Source organism: Microcaecilia unicolor, chromosome 1 (assembly GCF_901765095.1).
Source record: "Microcaecilia unicolor chromosome 1, aMicUni1.1, whole genome shotgun sequence".
Classification (NCBI taxonomy): Eukaryota; Metazoa; Chordata; class Amphibia; order Gymnophiona; family Siphonopidae; genus Microcaecilia; species Microcaecilia unicolor.
This window is the reverse complement of record NC_044031.1, coordinates 557,522,496-557,547,978: the sequence shown is the minus strand read 5'-3', so window position 1 is coordinate 557,547,978 and position 25,483 is coordinate 557,522,496. Positions and strand designations below refer to the sequence as shown.

General features: G+C 44.8%; 1 protein-coding gene across 1 annotated transcript in view; it reads left to right on the top strand.

Annotated features, from left to right (window-relative positions):
• LRP12 (LDL receptor related protein 12) overlaps window positions 1-25,483 on the top strand; it is a 206,027-nt gene that overhangs the window by 155,078 nt on the left and 25,466 nt on the right. The window contains 1 exon segment of the mRNA XM_030217957.1: window positions 4,101-4,303. Coding sequence (XP_030073817.1) covers window positions 4,101-4,303 — 203 coding nt within the window.

Below are 25,483 nucleotides of genomic sequence, written 5' to 3'. Positions count from 1 at the left end.
GTTTGAAATTCCAGAGCAGGGGTTTCAGGAACTGCTCTAGCACAATAATGAAACCTTGAGGGTCTGTAGAGAGCAGAATTCAGCATTTTTAGTAGAGTTGGGTCCAGTTAACTTCAGATCAGTGGATTCTTGTAGTCAGTTGGGAAAGCTGTGCTCAAGTTTGCCCTCCCTCCCAGAGGTTTTCAACCCAGTCCTCGGGGCACACCCATCCAGTCGGGGTTTTCAGGATGTCCCTATTGAATTCAGTAAACACTCTATTACTTTAACTACCGTATTTTTCGGACTATAAGACGCACCGGACCATAAGACGCACCTAGGTTTTAGAGGAGGGAAATAGGAAAAAAAAAATTTTCCTTTTTTCCCTCCTCTAAAACCTAGGTGCTTCGGTGCGTCTTGTCCGAGTTTTGGACCTCCGTCCCGTACTTACACGATTCCATGTTCCCTGGTGGTCTAGTGACGTCGGGGCAGGAAAGAGCCCCCTCTTTCCTGCCCATCACGCTGCTCTCCGTGCTCCTCAATGCTTTCTGACGGTCTCGGCGAGATTCAAAATGGCCGCCGAGAATCTCGGCGGCCATTTTGAATATCGCCGAAGACCGTCAGAAAGCATTGAGGAGCACGGAGAGCAGCGTGATGGGCAGGAAAGAGGGGGCTCTTTCCTGCCCCGACGTCACTAGACCACCAGGGAACATGGAATCGTGTAAGTACGGGACGGAGGTCCAAAAACGCTACCTTCGGACTATAAGACGCACCCCCCATTTTCCTCCCAAATTTTGGGGGAAAAAAGTGCGTCTTATAGTCCGAAAAATACGGTATACCATATTACAAAATCAGTATTCCATATTACAAATATTTCAATAAAATATTGTACAACCCTATACAATTAGTGCTGCTACCCACACTGATCAATACACATGTTACCCTTTACAAAAAAAGACAATCCACACCAGTCCACTCAATGGAGAATAAAATTCTTGATACTTATCTGGACAGTCCTCTAACAAATGATGCAAAAACCAGTAAGTTTTGTGAGAGTGGTTCTAAAACTGAATCGATGGATGCTACGATAGGTCTTCCGGGGGGGGGGGGGGGGGGCATCAACACTTTTATGTATTTTGGGCACTGTGTAAAACAAAGGTACCAGTGGATACTCTGCTCCTTTTTTTGTAATTTCTAAGATAGTCTTATATTTCCTCTGTAGGATCTTTGTTAAGGAGGGTATACGTGGATGTATCTGACAATTGTTGTAATATCTCATTGTCGTATTCCGTATCTAGAATCACCAGTGCTCCTCCTCTGTCGGCTCTACGGATGATAATGGACTCATCTGCTTTTAATGTAGTGAGCGCTTTCCATTCATCTTTCGTTAAGTTGTAATTATGAGTTGATTGACAAATGAAACGAGCCGTATCTTCTAATACCAGTTTCTTTAAGGTTGATAGTAGAGGATCTACTGGACCTGGTGGAGACCATCTAGATTTATTTCTCTTGATGGATCTGTCCAGAATGTCATCTTTATCTGCAAAGAATATTTTTAAGTTTAACATTCTTAGGAACCGTTCTACGTCTATTTGAAATTGGAAGGAGTCAAAGGGCTCATAAGGAATAAACGACAATCCGTTTTGTAAAACAGAATATTCTATGGAAGAGAAATTTCTCAAGGATAAATTAAAGATTACATCCTCCACTGGTCCTGTGACCGCGTTTGTCGGCGGGATTGCTGTGCCCCGCGATTGGTGTGGCCTCTCTGGCACCTTTGTGCTCCCCTGCCTCTGCCTAAAAAATCTTGGCAAGGTCTCTAGTCATCTCCTGAACTTGTAGATGTAGAGGGTAACGATTCAAACCGTAACCCCCTACTTTTTACTCTGTAAGCATCTTTGTCGTCTTCGGGGGGGGGGGGGGGGGGACATCCAGCAATAGATTCTATTTGTTCTGTAGTCTGTTTCATCACGGATATATTTTTTTGTTTTTTGTTTATGCAATTGTTCTCTAAATTTTTCCATATTGGCCAAAATTTCTTTATGCTGTTTTTCGAAGATTTCTAATCCAACTGATGTTTGCAGATTGGAGATTTCCTCGGTCACTCTCGTTTTTTTATCGTTTAGCTCTTTTTTGCTGCGTTCTATTATTAGTAACATTAAATCCAACGAGCAGCGATTTAAAATCTTATTCCATTTATTGACATATTCTTTGTCCTTTTTAAAGATCTGAGGACCGACATTCATCCTCAACCCTCTAGGTATCCATTCATTATTACAATAATCGATGAGAGTGGCTCCATTGGTTTCCAATTTGATTATTTCTTTATATGTGTCTGTCAATTTGTCAAATTGCTAGGATTGTGAAGGACCTGCCGAAGAGACACCAAATATCTCCCGGTCCTTAAGCAGATTGGCAGCTTCCTCTGCTGAAAAGCCATATGCTGTTTTCCACGAACCTTCAGCCATCTTAACCAATTTGGAACTCAAACTGCTAATTGTGCTTGCTGTCAAACCTCTTGTTTAAATCTTACCTAAGCAAGCACCCCTCTCGTATGCTATATTCTAAATTAATTTTATTTTTATAAGGAGGAAAAAATGAGTTCAGATACTCGGCATTCACTTTCTAGCTGTTTAGCTTACAAGCTAACTGTGAATGTTAGGCTGCTAAATAACCACTCTTGAAGGTTCCCTTCTTAATGTGGAAATCATGTGAGCTCCTCACGAGTCAAAAAAACCTCCTGGGCTTAAATGGCTTGGATTAAGCAATCTCTGCCATGTATGTTGTTAATCTATATTTAAAAAATGTTATGTGAGCGGCACTTATCTGAGCAATAGCTGCAACTGGGTCGACTGGGGACGCTCTACAGTGAGCTCCTGTTTCACACAAGCTTCTTAAGGAGCGGTACCCTCGGCCTTATCTAATGAGTGCCCTAAAACACAATGAAAACATAATCGTTTAGAGAGAGGGAATGGAAAGATCAGCGATGAGCAAAAACACAAGCACAATTAGCAGTTTGAGTTCCAATTTGGTCTAAATAGACAATCAGGTAGCCATGTTCTGCCTGACCAACTTGGAGAACAAGCTTTTAGTCAGATTGTGGAGCTGGGCTTTCTCACAAGGGATAGTGTTACGAGCAACTTAACTAGCAACCAAGGAAATTTTTTTCTAGTAAAGAAGCTGAATTGCAAGTTAAATCCCCATAAGTGGCCCTTGAATTAGAGCATAGTAAATCAAATTATTTATTGGTGGGGCTTTCCATCATCCATTTTGATGATCAGAACAGAAAGGTACCAGTGTTCTGCTCTAGCAGATGATCATAAAACAAATTAGCTTCTTTTTCTAATTTTGTTTTTCAGAATAGCTTCTAGCATTTTACATGAGATGGACATCGGGCTTTTACTAGTCCCTAATTTCCTGGATCACAGCTGGAGTTCTTTAGATACAGTCACTGATTTTAATAATAAGTTAGAGATTATTGATAATAGGTCTGCACTTACTTTTTTTTTTTTGTAGTTCTTTCAGTACGTTGGTACGTAAAGCAGGAAGCTTGGAATTGCCATTTCGAAGAGAACACTAATTGAATAGCAGATTGTACATCTTTCACTTGTGCCCATACAAGTTTCACCATGAAAGGACATATCAAGACCCATAACATCAGGAATGTGGCAACATCAGTGGCCCATTTGAGGTTGATCTCTATTAAAGAGCTTTACAGAAATGCAGTATGACTTAGATCGCATATTTACATGACACTGTTGTCCTGCTGGAAGCTTCCAGTGTAACCGCATGTATGTTTTTGAAGGCTAGAGCCCAACTCCAGCTTTCACAGTTAAAAATAAAATAAAATAGAATTTTGAACCCATCAAACAGTTGTTTCACCCTCTTGGCAGGTTATTTTTCTCTCTTTTTTTGCCATCAGAGAAAACAAAGTTTACTTGTACTAGATGTTCTCAGAAGATAGTTCACTCACTTTCTCTTTCTCGTTCCCTTCGGAAGTTGAGCAAGTCTTCTCTGGAAAATGTGTTCATGTTGGTGCTTTTGGTTGATATCATCTATCTGTATTTAGAGAACACCCATTACAAGTAAGCAAATTTGTTTTATTACTCTTTTTGCCTTTACAGTTTTCAGGATTTTGATATTCAGACATCACGACTGTGCAGTTCCGATTGGTTAACAATAGGAAGCTACAGGAATATTGAAGGATACAGAGCATGTGGTTCCATAATTCCAGCACCCTACATCTCTTCACAAGACCATGTGTGGATCAAATTTCATTCGGATGACAACATATCAAGAAAAGGCTTTAGATTGTCATATTTTGCAGGTATGCAATATCAAAGTAAACGGGTTGACTTCTTGACACCAAAGCTGCATAACCCATAGTCTCAATTCCTGTAGGTTTGGCCAGCAGGATTTATCTTGTTTGTTTAATGAGGGACACTAGTGGAATTGATCTGATGAATAGTTGTCCATTCAAAGATAAACTTAGTTAACTATAAGTATTCATTTTTTAAAAATAAATAGAAGCATTTAAAAAAGCAAGATAGTATGCAAGGTTAAAGGTGGCACAAAGATAGTAATGATAGTTTGGTGAAAAAAATAATGTAGCTTTAAAACAAAGCAATGTCTTCAGTGTCAGAAAGAAGTTGGTCCAAATGATCAAGGGTAGTGAAGGTCTGAAACTGGGTAGTTCATTTAGCATAAAGTTTAACAGAAGGGATTTAATTAGTGGAGTGTAGCACGATAAGAGGATAATTACGTGCTGAGCCATGGAATAATTTCAAGGTTAGTAGGATTTTGTAATAGGAATGAAATCTGACAGGGAGTCAGTGGAAGGTAGGAGGGGGAGGAGGTGGTAGCATGAGAATACTGAGGAGATATTCAAGGCAGTCCTGAAGGGGATGTTAGATAGCAAACCATTGCAGAGAAGAGATGAAGGACCTGAAGAGAAATCAGCTGGGAGTCAATAGACAGATTTTCTTGATACTGTATAGCTGGAAAGAGAGGAACAGAGGGTAAATTTATGAGGAAAAATCATTTCAATCAGTAAAGACACCAACATTACTAACAGATGGAGAAACGTGGAAGAAAGCCTAGAATGATTAATCCAGGATGAGCAGGGCTATTTTTCTGCCAGTTCTTGAAGGTAATTAGTACTGGCACCTTGTAAGCATGTTTCTCAAAAAGGTAAAGCACCTAATATGGACCAGTCCATCTGTCTGCACGCATCTGTTTGCACATGCACAAACAGATAGTATATGAGAGGGATAAAACAGTAGACTACAGAGCAGCAGGAAGGCCAGACCTTACCAAGATGAGTGCAGACTGCAGCAAAGAAAAGCAGAGTAACACGGGGATCCCAATCCCTGCAGTGCTGACAGTCCTGTGAGTGATATGCCACAGGGACCCAAACCGTTGTAGCATAGGAAGAAGAGAAAGCTGGCAGTCGCATGAGCTGTGTGCCATAGGGATCCCTACTCCTATGGCACAGGAAGAGAAGTCTTCCTGCAACCCATGAAGACTGAGGCAGGTGGAATATTATGGTTCTGCCATTTGCACAGGAAGCAGCAAGTCTCCATTCTTAGTAAATGGCAGTGAAAGAGGGGATGGAGCTTAAAAAAGAGTACATGAAGGGGGAGAGGAAAGAGCCATAGACAGATGTGGGAGGCAGCCTACCTGGAGGGGATAGGGAATTGGAGGCTGCAAGGAGAAGAGAAGGTACCTATGAGGAGTGAATGAGGGGCTGTATGACAGGGAGGGAGAAGAATAGAAAGGGGATTACAAACAGAGGTTTGGTGGGGGAGGGAGAGAGGAAGGGACCTGAGGGGGGAGTGAGATGATGGGAGGGGAGCCTATGAAATGAGGTGGGGGTTGAGGGATGCTATGAGGGGTAGAGGAGGAGCAAGGCTTTGAGAAAGTGAGACTGTGGAAGTGGGGGTGGATCCTGCCTATGAGGAGAGGAAAGGGAGACCAAGGGTAGAAGGGACGAGGTTTGTGGATATCTGGAAGGGAGGAGATGCATAAAACATGAAGTAGAGAATAGAAAGGAGAGAGTCTGTTAATTATAGGGTTTATCATAGAGACACGTGCAGGGCCCAAGAGACAGGCAGAGCTCCGGAGTCTCAATGCATGGATGAGACGATGGTGCAGGGAGGAGGGTTTTAGATTTGTTAGGAACTGGGCAACATTCTGGGGAAGGGAGAGCCTATTCCGAAAGGTCTGGGCTCCACCTTAACCAGGGTGGGACCAGGCTGCTGGCATCGGAATTTAAAAAGGAGATAGAGCAGCTTTTAAACTAGAAATGGGGGGAAGGCCGATAGTCGCTCAAAAGCGCATGGTTCGGGATAAAGTATCTTTCAAAGATACCACCAAAACAGGGAAGATAAGAGTATCCTGATAGTGAGGTTGCAAAAGAGACCGTAGTAGATCAGGTGTCCCTAAATAAAAATCAGACAAAAGATTGCAAATTAGTACTGTCAAGTACTAAGTATGATGTAAATAGGAGCAACAAACACAGTTTGAAATGTCTATAAGCGAATGCCAGGAGCGTAAGAAATAAGATGGGAGAGTTAGAATATATTGCACTAAATGAAAAATTAGATATAATAGGCATCTCTGAGACCTGGTGGAAGGAGGCTAACCAGTGGGGCACTGTCATACCGGGGTACAAATTATATCGTAGTAATGGGGTGGATCGAATTGGTGGAGGGGTAGCATTGTATATTAACGAAATCCTTGAATCAAATAGATTGAAAATTCTGCAGGAAACAAAACACTTCTTGGAATCACTGTGGATTGAAATTCCATGAGTAAAGGGGAAAAGGATAATGATAGGAGTGTACTACCGTCCGCCTGGCCAGGATGAACAGACGGATGCAGAAATGTTAAAGGAAATTAGGGACGCAAACAAACTGGACAACACAATAATAATGGGTGATTTAAATTACCCTGATATTGACTGGGTAAATGTGACATGGCGACACGCTAGGGAGGTAAAATTCCTTGATGAAATCAAAGACAGCTTTATGGAGCAGCTGGTACAGGAACCGACGAGAGAAGGAAAAATTCTAGACCTAGTCCTTAGTGGAGCGCATGATCTGGTGCGGGAGGTAATGGTGCTGGGGCCGCTTGATAACAGTGATCATAATATGATCGGATTTGATATTAGCTTTGAAGTAAGTATACATAGGAAATCAAATACGATAGCGTTTAACTTTAAAAAAGGAGACTATGATAAAATGAGAGGAACGGTGAAAAGAAAACTTAGAGGAGCGACTTTGAGGGTCAAAAATTTACATCAGGTGTGGATGCTGTTTAAAAACACCATCCTGGAAGCCCAGGCCAAATATATTTCACGTAATAAAAAAGGAGGACAGAAGACCAAATGACAGCCGGCATGGTTAAATAGTGAGGTGAAGGAAGCTATTAGAGCTAAAAGAAAATCCTTCAGAAAATGGAAGAAGGAACCGACTGAAAATAATAAGAAACGGCATAAGGAATGTCAAGTCAAATGGAAAGCGCTGATAAGGAAAGCTAAGAGGGACTTCGAAAAAAAGATTGCGTTAGAGGCAAAAACACATAGTAAAATTTTTTTAGGTATATTAAAAGCAGGAAGCCGGCAAAAGAATCGGTTGGACCGCTAGATGACCAAGGAGTAAAAGGGGCGATCAGGGAAACCAAAGCCGTAGCAGAAAAATTAAATGAATTCTTTGCTTCGGTCTTCACCGAGGAAGATTTGGGTGGGATACCGGTGCCGGAAATGGTATTCGAAGCTGACGAGTCGGAGAAACTTAATGAATTCTCTGTAAACCTGGAGGATGTAATGGGGCAGTTCTACAAAGTGAAGAGTAGCGGATCTCCTGGACCGGATGGTATTCATCCCAGAGTACTGATAGAACTGAAAAATGAGCTTGCGCAGCTATTGTTAGAAATATGTAATTTATCCTTAAAATCGAGCATGGGTACCGGAAGATTGGAGGGTGGCCAATGTAACTCCAATTTTTAAAAAAGGTTCCAGAGGAGATCTGAGAAATTATAGACCGGTGAGTCTGACGTCACTGCCGGGAAAAATGGTAGAGACTATTATTAAGAACAAAATTACAGAGCATATTCAAAAGCATGGATTAATGAGACAGCCAACATGGATTTAGTGAAAGGAAATCTTGCCTCACCAATCTACTACATTTCTTTGAAGGGGTGAACAAACGTGGATAAAGGGGAGCCGGTTGATATTGTGTATCTGGATTTTCAGAAGGCGTTTGACAAAGTACCTCTTGAAAGACTCCAGAGGAAATTGGAGAGTCATGGGATAGGAGGTAGTGTTCTATTTTGGATTAAAAACTGGTTAAAAGATAGAAAACAGAGAGTAGGGTTAAATGGTCAGTATTCTCAATGGAGAAGGGTAGTTAGTGGGGTTCCCCAGGGGTCTGTGCTGGGACCGCTGCTTTTTAACATATTTATAGAGATGGGAATAACTAGTGAGGTAATTAAATTTGCTGATGTGACAAAGTTATTCAAAGTCGTTAAATGGCGGGAGGATTGTGAAAAATTTCAAGTGGACCTTACAAGACTGGGAGACTGGGCGTCTAAATGGCAGATGACGTTTAATGTGAGCAATTGCAAAGTGATGCATGTGGGAAAGAGGAACCCGAATTATAGCTATGTAATGCAAGGATCTAGAAATAGAAAGTTAGGTATTATTAGGAAAGGAATGGAAAACAAAAATGAAGATGTTATGCCTTTGTATCGCTCCATGGTGCGACCGCACCTCGAATACTGTGTTTAATTCTGGTCGTCGCATCTCAAAAAAGATATAGTGGAATTAGAAAAGGGTCAGAGAAGGGCGACGAAAATGATAAAGGGGATGGGACGACTTCCCTATGAGGAAAGGCTAAAGCGGCTAGGGCTCTTCAGCTTGGAGAAAAGGCGACTGAGGGGAGATATGATAGAGGTCTATAAAATGAGTGGAGTTGAATGGGTAGACGTGAGGAATCTGTTTACGCTTTCCAAAAATACTAGGACTAGGGGGCATTCAATGAAGCTACAATGTAGTAAATTTAAAACGAATCAGAGAAAATCTTTCTTCACTCAACATGTAATTAAACTCTGGAATTCGTTGCCAGAGAATGTGGTAAAGGTGGTTAGCTTAGCGGAGTTTAAAAAAGGTTTGGATTGCTTCCTAAAGGAAAAGTCCATATACCGTTATTTAATGGACTTGGGGAAAATCCACTATTTCTGGGATAAGCAGTATAAAACGTTTTGTACATTTTTGGGATCTTACCGGGTATTTGTGACCTGGATTAACCACTTTTGGAAACAGGATGCTGGGCTCGATGGACCTTTGATCTTTCCCAGTATGGGAATACTTATGTACTTATGACATTCACACAGACACTGTCCATGTGTAATAGCACTCCATTTTATCTGTAATCCATCCCTGCACCCCAAACGTACCCAGAACATTGACTACCTCAAAATATAACCTCCCTGATTCTCTTTTGTTATCTACTATCTCCCTCCTTACTCACATCCACATGTTCTTTCCATTCCCTTAGACAGGGCTTCTCAGCCCAGTCCTCATGACATACCCAGCCAGTCAGGTTTTCAGGATACACACAATGAATATATATGAGCTAGATTTCCATACAATAGAGGTAGCACATGCAAATTTACCTTATGCATATTCATTGTAGATATCCTGAATATCCTAACTGGCCGGGTGTGTCCAAGGATTGAGTTAAGAACCCCTGACTCGGATAAACCCTACTTCAACACCCATGCATATTCACCCTCTAACTCCCCCCCCCCCCCCCCCCCCACACCACCACAAACACATCTCTCTCTCTCTCTCTCTCTCTCTCTCTCTCTCTCTCTCTCTCTCTCTCTCTCTCTCTCTCTCTCTCTCTCTCTCTCTCTCTCTCTCTCTCTCTCTCTTAATCCTATTGTGGATTTTAAAATGGTTAAATGATAGAAAACAGAGACTAGGATTAAATAGTCAGTATTCTCAATGGAGAAGAGTAGATAATTGGGATCCCCAGAGATCTGTGCTGGGGCCACTGCTTTTTTACCATATTAATAAATGATCTAGAGATTGGAATAACTAATTAGCTAATTAAATTTGCTGATGATTCAAAGTTATTCAAAGTTGTTAAATCGCATGAGGATTGTGAAGAATTGCAAGAGGACCTTGGGAGACTGGGCATCCAAATGCCAGATGACGTTTAATGTGAGCAAGTGCAAAGTGATACACATGGGAAAGGGGAACCCACTATAGCTACGTGATGCAAGATTCCAAATTAGGAATCGCCGCCCAGGAAAGGGATCTAGGTGTCATCGTTGTTGACATGTTGAAACCCTCTGCTCAGTGAGCAGAAGGGGCTCAGAAAGCAAATAGAATGTTAGGAATTATTAGGAAAGGAATGGAAAACAAAAATAATACCTTTGTATCACTGCATGGTATGACTGCACCTCGAATGTTGTGTGCAGTTCTGGTCACCGTATCATAAAAAAGATATAATGGAATTAGAAAAGGTATGGAGAAGGGCAATGAAAATAATAAAGGGAAGAGATGACTTCCCTATGAGGAAAGGCTAAAGCGGCTAGGGCCATTTTTTGTCATACTGTAAGGGTGCACTTCCATATCATCATGCTGATCAATCCATAGACTGGTGGGTTGTGTCCATCTACCAGCAGGTGGAGATAGAGAGCAATCCTTTTGCCTCCCTATATGTGGTCATGTGCTGCCGGAAACTCCCCAGTATGTTCTCTGCCTCAGCAGGTGGTGGTCACACACAGCAGCAGCTCTGGCTAGGTCTCCAAGCCTAATCTTTAGGTTTTGTTGAGTACCTGGGGTTGAGGGCTCTTCTTGAGCAAGTGCAAACCTGGTGGTGCCAGGTCCCTCCTTTTCTCCCCCCTCCCGCTGGCTCCGTTTAAAAAAAAAAAAAAAATTTGGACGTCCTTTAAGGGCGTTTATTTCAACGTTTATATCGTTTATTGCAGCTGCTCACTGGGGCACCAGTTCGTTACAGCTCGGAGCCAGAAGCAGGTAATTTTTACCTTTTGTAGCGGGCAGGGGGTTCCCCGATCGGTCTCCACGTGGCCTATGGCGTCGGAGGGCGAGGGCGCGAAGAATCGCTCCCCGGACCGCGTGTGCGCATCTAGCGGGGATGCGGGGGTTTCAAAACCTGAATCGCCTTTTTTGGGCGTCAGTTTGGAGGCCGGTCAGTGTCCCGGTTCTTCCTCCGGTGCGGCGTTTTTTCCCCGCCATAAACGCCCATCCCCCGCTGCTCGCCCCCTCCATTTTGGCCGGCCACTCTGCTCGGACGGCTTCTTCTTGGGCCGCCCTCGAGGTGGGAGACGTTAATGCTATGGTCGCCCTTGATTCGGGCGACGGCAAAAAAGCGACCAAAGTTAAGCGCCGTTCTTCCCGCGCGGCTCTTTCTCTGAGTTTCGCGCCGGACGCCATTTTGGATGCGCAGCATGTTTCTCCCCCGCTCTTGCGAGTGCCGGTTGAGGGTGCATCTAGGGCCGTGGCCCAGGCTGCAGAAGTGCACAGTCTGGGGGGTTTCTCCCCTGAGTTCTTTTTGCTGCTGCATCAGGCTTTCCTTATGCAAAACGCTGCCCCTGCTCCCTTGTCCGATAAAGGGGTTGAGGCCTCCGGAATCAAACGCCCTCGGGTGGATTTCCAGGCCCTAGAGGACTCTGTCTTCTCTGATGTAGATGAGAGCAGCGTATCTGAGTTCTCCCAACGGTCCTTTGCGGATTCCTTGGAGGAGACGGATTCCCGCTCGAATGGAGTGAATGACCCCTCTGCAGCGCGGATCTTTCGCTCAGAGGATTTGCCCATCCTGTTAGTGCAGGCCATGAGCATTTTGAAAATTTCCTCGCCGGAGGACGTCTCTCCCTCAGCCTCTGTTGGCTCCGCCATTATGCTGGGGACGAAGCGCCCGCCTAGAACCTTCCACGTGCATGAGGCCATGCACACCTTGAATTCGGCTCAATGGGATGCCCCAGAAGCGAGCCTCAAAGTGGCTAGGGCTATGTCCCGCCTCTATCCTCTGCCTGAAGGTGAACGGGAGGCCTTTCTTTGGCCTACCGTGGATTCTTTAATCACTGCGGTGACTAAGAAAACGGCGTTGCCGGTGGAAGGTGGCACGGCCCTAAAGGACGCCCAAGACAGAAGATTGGAGGCGGCTGCTTTAAGTTGCAGGCCTCAGTTTGCGGCTCCTATGTGGCCAGGGCGTGCCTGACGATTGTGCAGCGGGCTTCCCCCTCGGATCCTTCCTTGAGGGCTGATTGGCCGGCCCTGGAATCGGGCTTGGCTTATTTGGCAGACTTGCTGTATGATGTCTTGAGAGCCTCGGCTAAAGGTATGGCTCAGACAGTCTCTGCACGGCGTTGGCTTTGGCTGAAGCATTGGTCTGCTGACCACGCCTCTAAGTCTCGCCTGGCTAAGTTGCCTTTTAAAGGCAAGCTGCTCTTTGGGGTCGAGCTGGACAAAATTGTGACCGATCTCGGCACGTCTAAGGGCAAGAGGTTACCAGAAGTCAGGGCACGGGCCAGTGGTGCCCGCCCCGGTTCCTCCAAAGGACGGTTTCAGGAGCCCGTCGGTATCGCCCGGGCAAGTCGGGCTCCTCTGCCCCCTCTTCCTTCAAGAGGAACTTCTCCCCCAAGCAGCATTCCTTTCGCAGAGACCGCCGTCCCGGAGGTGCGTCCTCCAGTCCTCCCCCAGGGTCTCGTACCCAATGACGGGGCCCTGGTCCATGGCCCAGAGCAGATTGGAGGACACCTGTCCTCGTTTCTGGGCGAGTGGACCAGGGTAACTTCAGACGCTTGGGTGCTGGAAGTCATCGGAGACAGCTACAAGCTAGAGTTCTGCCGACCCTTGAGAGATGGGTTTGTGCACTCTCCCTGCAAGTCTCCGGTCAAAACTGTGGCATTGCAGCAGACCTTGGACAATCTAATCCGCCTGGGTGCGGTCGTTCCGGTGCCAGACGATCAGCTTGGCAAGGGACGTTACTCCATTTACTTTGTGGTACCAAAGAAAGGAGGTTCTGTATGGCCTATCCTTGACCTCAAAGGGGTCAATCGGGCCTTGAAAGTTCGGCACTTCCGAATGGAGACTCTCCGCTCTGTTGTGAAGGCAGGGGAGTTCCTGGCATCCTTGGACATCAAGGAAGCTTACTTGCATATTCCCATCTGGCCTCCTCATCAACGCTTTCTGCGTTTTGCAGTCCTGGGCCGACACTTCCAGTTCAGAGCCCTCCCGTTCGGGTTGGCTACTGCTCCGCGGACCTTCTCCAAAGTAATGGTGGTCATCGCGGCCTTCCTACGAAAGGAAGGAGTACAAGTCCATCCTTATCTGGACGACTGGTTGATCCGAGCCCCCTCTTATGCAGAGTGCGGCAGAGCTGTAGACCGGGTGATTGCTCTTTTGAGCTCCCTGGGGTGGATCATCAACTGGGAGAAAAGCCAGCTGCGCCCGACTCAGTCCCTGGAGTATCTGGGAGTTCGTTTCGACACCCAAGTGGACAGAGTGTTCCTGCCAGACAATCGGATTGTCAAGCTTCTCAGGCTCAGGTGGACCAGTTCCTAGTAGCCTCTCCTCTTCGGGCTTGGGACTATGTGCAGCTGTTGGGCTCTATGACGGCCACGATGGAAGTAGTGCCCTGGGCCAGGGCTCATATGAGACCACTACAACTCTCTCTGCTGCAGCGCTGGACTCCAGTGTCGGAGGATTACGTTGCGCGCCTTCCCTTGGACCCAGCTGTGCGCAAGGCGCTGAGCTGGTGGCTGAGGACAGACAAGTTGTCCGCAGGAATGCCTCTTTTGACCCCGGAGTGGGTTGTCGTCACGACGGGCGCCTCTTTGTCGGGCTGGGGAGCCCGCTGCTTGGGAAGGACAGTGCAGGGGCTCTGGTCTCCTGCAGAGGCAAAGTGATCTATCAACCTCCTGGAACTCAGAGCCATTCGGTTGGCGCTTTTGGAGTTTCTCCCGGTACTGGCGTTGAAGCCAGTACAGGTCCTGTCGGACAATGCCACGGCTGTGGCCTATGTCAATCGCCAGGGAGGTACCAAGAGCGCCCCTCTAGCCAAGGAGGCCATGAATCTATGCCAGTGGGCGGAAGCGAACCTGGAACAGCTGTCGGCGGCCCACATTGCCGGAGTCATGAATGTCAAGGCGGACTTTCTCAGTCGCCATACTTTGGATCCCGGAGAGTGGCAGCTATCTGCTCAGGCGTTCTTGGACATCACGAAGCGCTGGGGCCAGCCGAGCCTAGATCTGATGGCGTCATTGGCCAATTGCCAAGTGCCGCGCTTTTTCAGCAGAGGACGGGACCCTCGATCTCTGGGAGTAGATGCTCTTCTCCAACAGTGGCCGACACAGGAGCTTCTCTATGTGTTCCCGCCCTGGCCCATGTTGGGCAGGGTGCTAGACCGGGTGGCAAAGCATCCGGGCCGGATAATCCTGGTGGGTCCAGACTGGCCCAGACGTCCCTGGTATGCTGACTTGATCAGGCTCTCGGTGGACGGCCCTCTGCGGCTGCCAGCGGAGCCGGGCCTGTTGCATCAGGGTCCCGTGGTGATGGAGGATCCCTCCCCCTTTGGTCTTACGGCCTGGCTATTGAGCGGCAGCGTCTGAGGAAGAAGGGCTTCTCAGATAAGGTCATCGCCACTATGCTGAGAGCAAGGAAGCGCTCTACTTCTACTGCTTACGCCAGGGTTTGGCGTACCTTTGCATCGTGGTGTGAGGCAGGCTCTCTTTCTCCCTTCACTGCTCCAATTTCTTCAATGTTGGCGTTCCTGCAAGAAGGTCTGGAGAAAGGCCTGTCGCTCAGTTCCCTTAAAGTCCAGGTAGTGGCTCTGGCTTGCTTCAGGGGTCGCCTGAAGGGTGCTTCCCTGGCCTCGCAGCCAGATGTGGTGCGCTTTCTCAAGGGAGTTAATCACCTACGCCCTCCTCTGCGCTCGGTGGTGCCTGCATGGAATCTCAATTTGGTGCTAAGAGCCTTGCAGAAGCCGCCTTTTGAACCCTTGTCGAGGGCATCTCTGAAAGACCTGACGTTGAAAGCAGTCTTTTTGGTGGCTATCACTTCAGCCAGACGAGTTTCCGAGCTCCAGGCGCTATCATGTCGGGAACCCTTCCTGCAGTTCACTGAGGCAGGAGTGTCTATTCGCACGGTGCCTTCCTTCCTGCCCAAGATTGTTTCTCGCTTCCATGTGAATCAGCAGCTCTGCCTACCCTCCTTTCGTAGGGAGGACTACCCAGAGGAGTACTCTGCTCTCAAATATCTAGATGTGAGACGAGTCATCATCAGATACTTGGAAGTGACCAATGATTTCCGGAAGTCGGATCATCTGTTTGTGCTGTTCGCAGGTCCTCGTAAGGGTCTGCAAGCTGCCAAGCCTACAGTAGCACGATGGGTCAAGGAAACCATTGCAGCGGCTTATGTGGCCGCGGGGAAGATGCCGCCTATCCAGCTGAAGGCGCAGAGCGCAGGCGGCCTCGATAGCAGAGGCCGGGTCCGTCTCCTTGGAAGAGATTTGCAAGGCGGCAACTTGGGCATCGGCTCATACCTTCTCCAGGCATTACCGCTTGACTGTGGCTGCTCGGGCGGAGGCCCGGTTTGGAGCTTCAGTGTTGCGGTCAGGGATTTCTATGTCCCGCCCTGGGTGAGTACTGCTTCGGTACATCCCACCAGTCTATGGATTGATCAGCATGATGATATGGAAGGTAAAATTATGTATCATACCTGATAATTTTCTTTCCATTAATCATAGCTGATCAATCCACAGCCCCTCCCAGATATCTGTACTGTTTATATTGTGGTTGCATTTCAGGTTCAAGTTTAGTCTTCAGTTCCTGTTCAGTAGGACTTCGTGTTCAAGTTTTTTTTCAATTGGATTCTTCAGGAGTTGAGACGATTTTGTGTTACAGTGAGCTGCTGCATTCCTCTCCCCTCCGTTTTACGGGGCTGGATTGAGACCTAAATTCTGCCGGCGCTCCCTCCCGCTTCGTGCGGCTGTAGGGCAGCTTTGTACCCCTCCCGCTTCGGCGGTGTTAGGGTCAGTCAGCTCCTCCCGCGGTTGCGGTTGCAGGATAAGCCAGATCCCCCCGCATCGGCGGTGTGGTGTCCCTCCCCCGCTCCGCGGGGATGAGCTGGACGGATTCCCCTCCCCCGTTTCGGCGGTGGTGAGCTGGGCACATTGTCCCTTTGTGGGTGTAATTCTCTAAGTGCTGAGTCCTGCGGATGGAGCTTTGATATCGACATACTGAGGAGTTTCCGGCAGCACATGACCACATATAGGGAGGCAAAAGGATTGCTCTCTATCTCCACCTGCTGGTAGATGGACACAACCCACCAGTCTATGGATTGATCAGCTATGATTAATGGAAAGAAAATTATCAGGTATGATACATAATTTTACCTTTTCAGCCTGTTCTTTTTTTTCTCTCGTCAACCCCAGGGATATGGCAGGAGGGGGTGAATTAGAGAGCAGAATATTTCTTTGCTCTGTTCTCTCTGCTCCAGTTTCAACACTCTGTTGATATCTCCAGCTTTTATTACCTGAGAGGTGAGGGGTTGAATAGAGCAAAAAGCAGAGGACTGTTATCTGTAAGGCAGTGGCTAGTAGAGTTGGGGGTCCAGCCTATATTTTGTGATTTGGGACAATACAAAATGGTACCAGATCTTGATAATTGGAAGCTAGTTCAATTGAATTAAGATTGGCAATGCTTTCACCCATTTTTTCCTTTCATCAGTTGCCTTAGCACAATATTCTGAATTAATTGAAGTTGCACAGTTGATTTCATTTCTTGAGAAAATCCAGATATGTTGCTTTACAGTCATCTAGGTGAGAGAGGACAATAGAAGACAACACTTGTCCCCAGATCATCACATGACAAAAAGGATTCAATTTGACAGACTAGGCAAAGATTAGCAAAAGACTTTCTCACCACTGGGGCTGTGTGGATACCCATGGAAAGATCAGAACCAATTATCATATTCATTGAAAAATTCCTTTGAAAATACCTTGTACTGTTCACTATTTTATAGTTTTTTTTTCTTGTTTCTCTTTTTTTAACTACTTTATTAGCGTGACAAAATTTGTGCATTGTCAAGGTTTGCTGAATTTGAAAAGAGCACCAATTGGGAAGGGGAAAGGTGGAGCAAACAGCACCAGGGAAAGACATGAGAGAATGGTGTCTAATGGGGTGGGAATGATGGCCACTTTCTCCCGTCTTGTGTCCTCCAGGTTTCAAAAGATGGCTCCCTAAGACCCTTAGTAGTAACATTGCCCATATAGGAACACCTGACCTTCAGCGGTAATACATTGATATTACTGCTAGAGGTCTTGGCAACCATTTTTAAAACCTAGAGGGCATAAGGCAGGAACAAATAGGCATTACTCCCACCCAGCTAGACTTGAGAGATCCACAGTAAGCCCAGGCACTGGGTTGAGAGGGGACTTGCAGTCTAAGGGCCCTTTTTAAGGGCCCTGGGTGTGGGGGGGGGGGTGAGTCTTTGGGGGCTTCCATGTGTTGAGCTCTTGCCTACACATGGCAAGCTGTGAGTTGTCTTTGCTGGCAGAGAAGGGGTTTAGGTATGCTTCCCAGAGGGTTGGGTGTGCGGTGAGGATGGATGTGAGAGCTGGCATCAGGGTGAGAACTTGGTCAGTGGAGAGGAGCGCTAGCATCACAGGGACCTGAAATGCTGAGATTTACAGCTGCCGTTGCGGCAGACATGCCTCGGAGCAGGTATAAATTCCAACATCTAGCTTTCTCAGTGCATGTTGATTACTTATGTGAAATAGAGAATGCACATGTATAATGTTGTTCTGCCCAGACCACTCCCTGTCCACACCCCCTTGCCATCTGGACAAACTCAACTTCCTCATGTTTAAATGTCACTTATTCTGAAAAGCCATTTAAATGTCTGGCCCTCTCCAGGTGTTTAAATGCTGCCATTTAAACTTGCATATACGTCTAAAATAAGAGCCTTAGTGACTAGGATCAAAAGAGAGCAGTTGTCTTGAATTTATTTATTGGGATTTATTAACTGCCTTTATGAAGAGATTTGCCCAAGCTGGTGCTGTGGAGGACTTGCAGCCCATCTGCATATCCTCACAGCCTTCTCCAGGGTGACTCCTAGGTCCCCGATCCATCCAGGGCCTTTGCTCCAGGTGCTCCGCGCTGAAGCATTTTCTCTGTACACTTTGTATTTTCTCTCAGTTACTTCTTATGGTTCCAGTGCACTTCCTCTTCTTGGTACTGTCCCTTCCCAAGCTCTTCATGCAGCACATTGTCCACCTTGTGCTTTCATCATCTCACCATCTTTTTTTGTCTTCTCCCTTCTCCTCAGCCTTCAACATTTTCCTTTTATTCAGCCATCTCCATTCTGTCTAAGTACATCTCGCATTCATTGCTGTCGTCATGCCTCTCCTACTCTTCTCCGTACTCTCTTGCCCCTTCTCCTGCTTTCTGCTGGGGATATCAATCCCAATCCTGGTCCGCCACATCAGCTCTCATCCTATTCGGGCAGGTCATGTCGTGATGTCTCCAATCTAATTTCTGTTCCTCTCCTCTGCCCTTCTTCTCTGCCTTTCTCATGTGCTCTGTGGAATGCCAGCTGTGTCTGCAACAAACTTTCCTACATCCACGACCTCTTTATCTCTCGTACTCTCCATCTGCTTGCCCTAACTGAGACTTGGCTTTGCCCTGAAGACTGTACTTCAGTTGTGGCCCTATGTCATGGAGGTTACCTTTTCTCCCATACTCACCCGGTCGGCTGTGGAGGTGGTGTTGGGCTACTGCTGTTACCCTCTTGTAGATTTCAACCTCTTCTTCCACCTCAGTCTCACCGCTTTTCTTCCTTTGAAGTCCACTCCATTCGTTTATTCACTCCTCTACCTATCTGAGTAGCAGTCATTTATCTACCTCCTGATAAGTCCCTTCCTTTCTCACTGACTTTGACACCTGGCTTTCCTTCCTTCTTGAATCTTCATCTCCTTCCCTCATTCTTGGGGATTTTAACATTCATGCTAATGACCCCTCTGACTCTTATGCTTTTCAGTTTCTCACTGTAACATCCTCTTTCAATCTTCAACTGTGCTCCACTAACCCTACTCACCAGAATGACCACTGTCTTGATCTTATCTTTTTCTCTGACTGCTCACAATCCAGTTTCTGTGCCTCAGCTCTTCCCATCTCTGGCCATCATCTGATAACTTTCACATTTAAACACCTTCCTCCCTTGTCCCGTCCAATCTCCACCAATTCATACAGGAATCTTCAGGCTATTGACTCTTCTACTCTGTCCTCCAGTGTTTCAAACCTCTTCTCAACCACTATATTATCCATGTCTGTCAATGAGGCTGTCTCTTCCTATAATACTACTCTCTGCTCTGGATACTCTCGCTTCTCCCATTCCCCGTTCAGTAAGGCGTACCAAACCCCACCCTTGGCTGACCTCTAGAATCCGCTATGTTCCTGTGCCCGATCTGCCGGACACTTCTGGCTGAAATCCCATGCTCATGCTGACTTCATACATTTCAAATTCTTGTTGTCCTCCTTCCAGTCTGCTCTTTTACTTGCCAAACAGGACTATGACATCCAGTTGACAAACTCTTTTGGCTCAAATCCTCGACATCTCTTTGCCACACTGAACTCTCTCCTCAAAGTGCCTTCACCTCTTGCTCCCCCTTCACTTTCTCCCCAGACTCTGGCTGAGTACTTTCATGATAAGGTTCACAAGATTAACTTTGAATTCTCAGCCAAGTCACCTCCACCTCTCCTTCTTTATCTGCTGTCATTTACTATGTTACTATGTTCCCTCAATCCATTCTCTCAACCCTCCTTTAACCCCTTCCTCCTTTTCTTCTTTTTCTGAAATCACTGAAGAGGAAACTGCACATTTTCTTTCCTCCTCAAAACTAACCACCTGTTCCTCTGATCCTATTCCCACCCATCTACTTAACACTATCTCTTCTACTGTCATCCCTTTAATCTGTCATATCCTCAATCTTACACTTTCCACTGCGACTGTTCCTAACGCCTTCAAACATGCTGAAGTTACACCACCCTTCAAAAAACCTTCTTTGGACCCTACCTGTCCTTCCAAGGATCGCCCCATTTCCCTCTTCCCTTTCCTATCCAAGATACTTGAACATGCTATTCACTGCTGTTGCCTTGACTTTCTTTCATCTTAAGCTATTCTTGATCCACTTCAGTCTGGCTTTTGCCCTCTTCATTCAACTGAAACAGTGCTTGCTAAAGTCTCCAATGACCTGTTCCTGGCCAGATCCAAAGGTCTCTATTCTATCCTCATCCTCTTAAGCTATTCTTGATCCACTTCAGTCTGGCTTTTTCCCAGTTCATTCAACTGAAACAGTGCTTGCTAAAGTCTCTAATGACCTGTTCCTGGCCAGATCCAAAGATCTCTATTCTATCCTCATCCTTCTCAATTCTATCTGCTGCTTTTGACACTGTTGATCACTACTTACTCCTTGCTATGCTGTCCTCACTTGGATTTCAGGGCTCTGTTCTTCCCTCTTTTTCTTCTTATGTCTCTCATCGCACTTTTAGTGTATACTCTGGTAGATCCTCATCCACTTCTACCCCACTATCAGTTGGTGTACCTCAGGGCTCTGTCTTGGGACCTCTTCTTTTCTCCATCTATACTTCTTCCCTTGGTGCGCTGATCTCATCCCATGGTTTTCATTATCAGCTTTATGCTGATGACTCCCAGATCTACCTCTTCACACCAGAAATTTCAGCAGAAATCCAGGCCCAAGTCTCAGCCTGCCTGTCTGGCATTGCTGCCTGGATGTCTAACTACCACCTGAAACTAAACATGACCAAACTGAGCTTCTTATCTTTCCCCCTAAACCCACCTATCCTCTTGCCCCATTGTCTGTCTCTGGATAACATTCTCATCCACCCTGTCTCATCAGCTTGTAACCTTGGGGTCATCTTTGACTCTCCTCTCTCTCTCTCACTGCATATATCCAACAGACTGCTAAAACCTGTTGTTTCTTTCTCAATAATATCACCAAAATGTGTCCTTTTCTTTCTGAGCACACTACCAAAACCTTGATCCACACTCCTATCGCCTCTCGCTTAGACTACTGCAACTTGCTTCTCACAGACCTCCCACTAAATCATCTCTCGCCCCTTCAATCTATTCAAAACTCTGCTGCACGACTTATATTCCGCCAGTGTCACTATGCTCATATTAGCCCTCTCCTCAAGTCACTTCATTGGCTCCCTATCTGTTTCTCCATATAGTTCAAACTCCTCTTACTGACTTACACTCTGCAGCTCCTCTGTACCTCTCCACCCTTATCTCTCCCTACACTCCTCCCCGGGAACCCCGTTCTTTGGGTAAATCTCTCTTTATCTGTACCCTTCTCCTCCACTGCCAACTCCAGACTCTGTTCCTTTTATCTTGCTGTACCTTATGCCTGGACTAGACTTCCTGAGCCAGTATGTCAAGCTCCATCTCTGGCCTTCTTCAAATCTAAACTAAAAGCCTACCTTTTTGACGCTGCTTTTTACTCCTAACTCCTATTCACTTGTTCAGTACCCATGTCTGTTTATCTTTCCCACCTTAGTATTTCCCTTATCCCTTATTTCTCCTATTTGTCAGTCCTGATTAGATTGTAAGCTCTGTCAAGCAGGGACTGTCTCTTCATGTTCAGGTGTACAGCGCTGTGTAGAGCTGAGCTATAAAAATAAGTAGTACTAGTAATATATATTTTTGCATAGTGCTCACACTAGAAGTAGGGTGTGATAAAAAGGTATAAATGACTGTAAGGTCATTAGTATTTTCTTAGGGTGTAACGTGCAAGATATTGGCATAGTTGAAAGTAAACAAGGCAGTAGGACTTGATTGAGATGCATCTCAGCATACTAAAGAAGCATAAGGAGGAACTGACATTACCCATTGCAGCTCTCTTCAACTTACATTGGAATTGTACATAAAAGCACTGTTTTGATCCCCAGTGTTCACCAATCTTTCTGCAGCTGTTACTCCAATTTAGGCAGCTGCAGAAAGTGTGTGGCTCCAGACGGTTTAGGACAGTGATAAGATATATAGCGTGCCCCCCTGAGATCAATGCTCTAATGCGAGTGATGACCCACTTTTTTGGAAGCTGTGATGTAACCCCATGTTTGACCTTTTTTAATAATGGAAACATTCTATTTTTTTTTAATATCTGATATTAAACTCAGTAAGAAGGTCATTTTAGAAGCATATAGATGTGTAAATTGCAAGTTTATTTAATGAGCTTGATATAGCACTATTGACCTTTGTGTCGTCTAGATCACATATATGCACAAATAATGATTCTGCATGCCCCCCAGGATGCAGAGATTTGAAGGGAGTATGACTGGCTTGGGTGTACCTCCAAATTGCACATATTGCATTCCATTGTAAAATGGGAAATATGTCAAAAGTTAAAAAGAAAAAATATCTCTGTTGGCTTTTGCACCTGCCTCAAGGCACACACAAGTGCCCGCTCCCAGTTTAGGTCTGTGGCTTAAAGGACAAGTACACCCAAAAATCCTCCTCAGCTCTTACAGGGATCTCCATGGTTTCCAGCTGTAGGCAAGAGGCGGAGCGATTCTCTGTCGTCGTCATCCCCCCTTTGCCTCTGACCCCCCCCCCCCCCCCCCCCCCCCCTAGCAGTAGCTTCACAATAGAGCCTCTTGTGAAATTCAGGAGAAATTGGGCACATCCCAGCCTAGATGAATCAATTCCCCTATGCATGATCTATCTAAAATGGGTCCTTTAATGATCCCCATGCAGTTAGTCAACACGTTTTTAGTGCAAAAATCTGAACATAACTAAGTTTTAGCACCCCTGTGCCTTGTATCAAGGGACAACAGACAGTTCTTAGCCCTGTACTAACAATTCTCACATATAGCGGGTATAACAGTTTACGTCAGCAATGACTCGTTTCACACTAGGATGTCAACTAGTGGTTCGCTGTAATTGTCATCAGTCTTGCCCAACAACTTCATTATTATAGAAACCTGAAGTCTTTTCTTTGACTGATATTGGCTTTGCAGTTTTTAGAATGGAGAAGACATTGTGATAACCTTTTGTTACTTCTAGATTTTGTGAATTTAATTCTTCTAAATTGACTGAACATGACAATAGGATTGGTATGGTCGAGCAACAAGGACTAAAACTTGATTCACAGTTTAAAACTGCTCAACCATACCAATCCTATTGTCATGTTCTGTCTGCAATCTCTGCTGTTACTAAAGATAATTTGGTGATTCATATGGAGATGGAGATTCTTGAGACCTCAGCTAGGGCAGGTAACTTAAGGCTTTTGAACTTTTCAGTGACACATTACTTATCACCCACTGAGTTGTTCAAGATGTACTTGAGAGAGATATTGCAGTTTCATAATCCTGAGTATCTGAATATTGAAAAAGTTTACTTGCCTAGAGAGGTTAAGTAAGTCAGGGAGGAGAGAGAAATGGATGCAGTTAACTCCCCAGATAGCTTAGATGCTTCACAGTATTTAGAATCCTCCCAAGATGTAATTAGTAAGAACTCTAATTACTTTTTATTCAGAGAATAAGTTGGCAGTATTAAAGGGCCTGTTTTCCTAAGAAGAACTTGCCTTTTTGTGGTCAGGCAGCTATGATGTCTCTTAAGTCCACTCAGATGTACAGGAAAGCTTTTTTGCAGTTGAAGTCTAAGGTTTGGGCATTTGGAGCCACTTTTTATTTTTTCTTAAGCTTCCTTGCAAATATGTAGTGGACTATACAAACAATCATTACATCTTTTTAGATCCCATACAGTTAGAATCTCTTTTAGTAAATAAGTTAAAAACACTTCAGAAAAGGTGGGGTCTGTTGTTTCTTGATGCTGGTGGGATTATTGTTTGAATGGAATCAGTTCTAAATTGTATTTGATGCATGTAATCAGTTCTTGTTTTAAGTCTAGATATTACTTCTACTAATTTGTAGTGTGCTTCTCATAATGTTGGCTTTGTTTATTATAAGATTGTAATTTATTTGCTTATTCCTCATTGTGATAAAATCTTTAATAAAAAATAGTTTTATTGCAGTTACAAGAATTTTTTGGATCAGATTCAGTGCTGGTGTAATTATTACACCAAAGTAGTACTGATTCCCGTCTTTGACCTGATTCACTGTGGCTTAGACCAAGGCACCAAAGTTTTGATGATAATGCTTGACATCACTGCAGCTTTTGACACAGTCACTATCTTTTGTTGAAGTACTTAGAATATTTTGGAATTTCAAGGGGGGAGTTGAATTGGTTCACTTTATTTTTGCAGGACCAACATTTTCAGGTTAGATTGCGATATGATGTATCAGCTTTGATGAATGTTTGTTTCGGAGTGCCTCAGGATTATGCGCTTTCCACTTTGTTGTTTAACATCTACTTGGCCCCTGTTCGTAAGTTGTTAAAGTGCTTAAGTTTGAAGTATCATTTATGTGCTGAAGACTTCCAGTTACTACTGAGGTGATACCTTTTTTGACATTGTGTTTAAAATCAGTAAAGTCTTGATTAGCTGCAAATAGATTTTGTCTAAATGTTGCCAAAATTTAAGTTATTTTTCTATCGGGTTCTAAATCATCTGAGTTTCCTTCTACTTTTTTGTTTGAAGATACTATAATGCCAATTGCAAGGGAGATGTATTAGGTTGCTTTAGATTCCTCGATGTTGAAATCACACCTCAAAAATATTCAGAATTGTTTTTCTTAAGCTTTACATGAATTTCATTTATCAAATATATATCCCACCTATCCAATACATCTAAGCAGTTTACAATGTACACTCATAAAATGATAGCCGCTTGTACATTGCCACCTGACTGAAAGTTTATCATCCCACCAGGACCTTTCGGCAGTATGAATATTATGACGCTCTTTTCATAGTTCCAATGATATGTTTTTATGTTCCAGGGAGGTCTGGTAATTCCTCGTTATTGGCACTCCTGGGTGGTGCTCGGGTACATTTGACTGTGGCAAGGGAGAGTGCATTTTTTTGACGTGCTCCTGTTCTTTGAAATCAGTTCCCTCTGGAGCTGCGTGAAGAGGAGTCTTTTACAAAGTTTAAAGTAAAATTAAAAACTTGTTTTTTTCAGACAACTTTTGGGTTTATTAATTATGGGAGTTCACTGGATTTTAGGAGAATGTCTGTTGAGGATGTAAGTTGATGGCTTTGAGAATTTGTTCTTTCCTGTTATGATTGGCGTTCTTTTCTGGTCATTTTAATTTTTGTGTTGTACACTATTCTGTTAAGAAGAGTGGTATATGAAGCATTTTAAACTATTAAACTGTGGTTGAGAGGCTATCTTAATGGAAAACAAACAACTAAAAGCTTATCTTTTCTGGCAAGCTATCCCTATGAGATATATTGGTGTATTTTTGTTTGTTTTGCATAATGCTTTGATACACAGCAGATGTTTTGTAATTGTTTGGCATAGCTTACCAGTTTTTCATTTTTCTTTTTTTTTCTTCT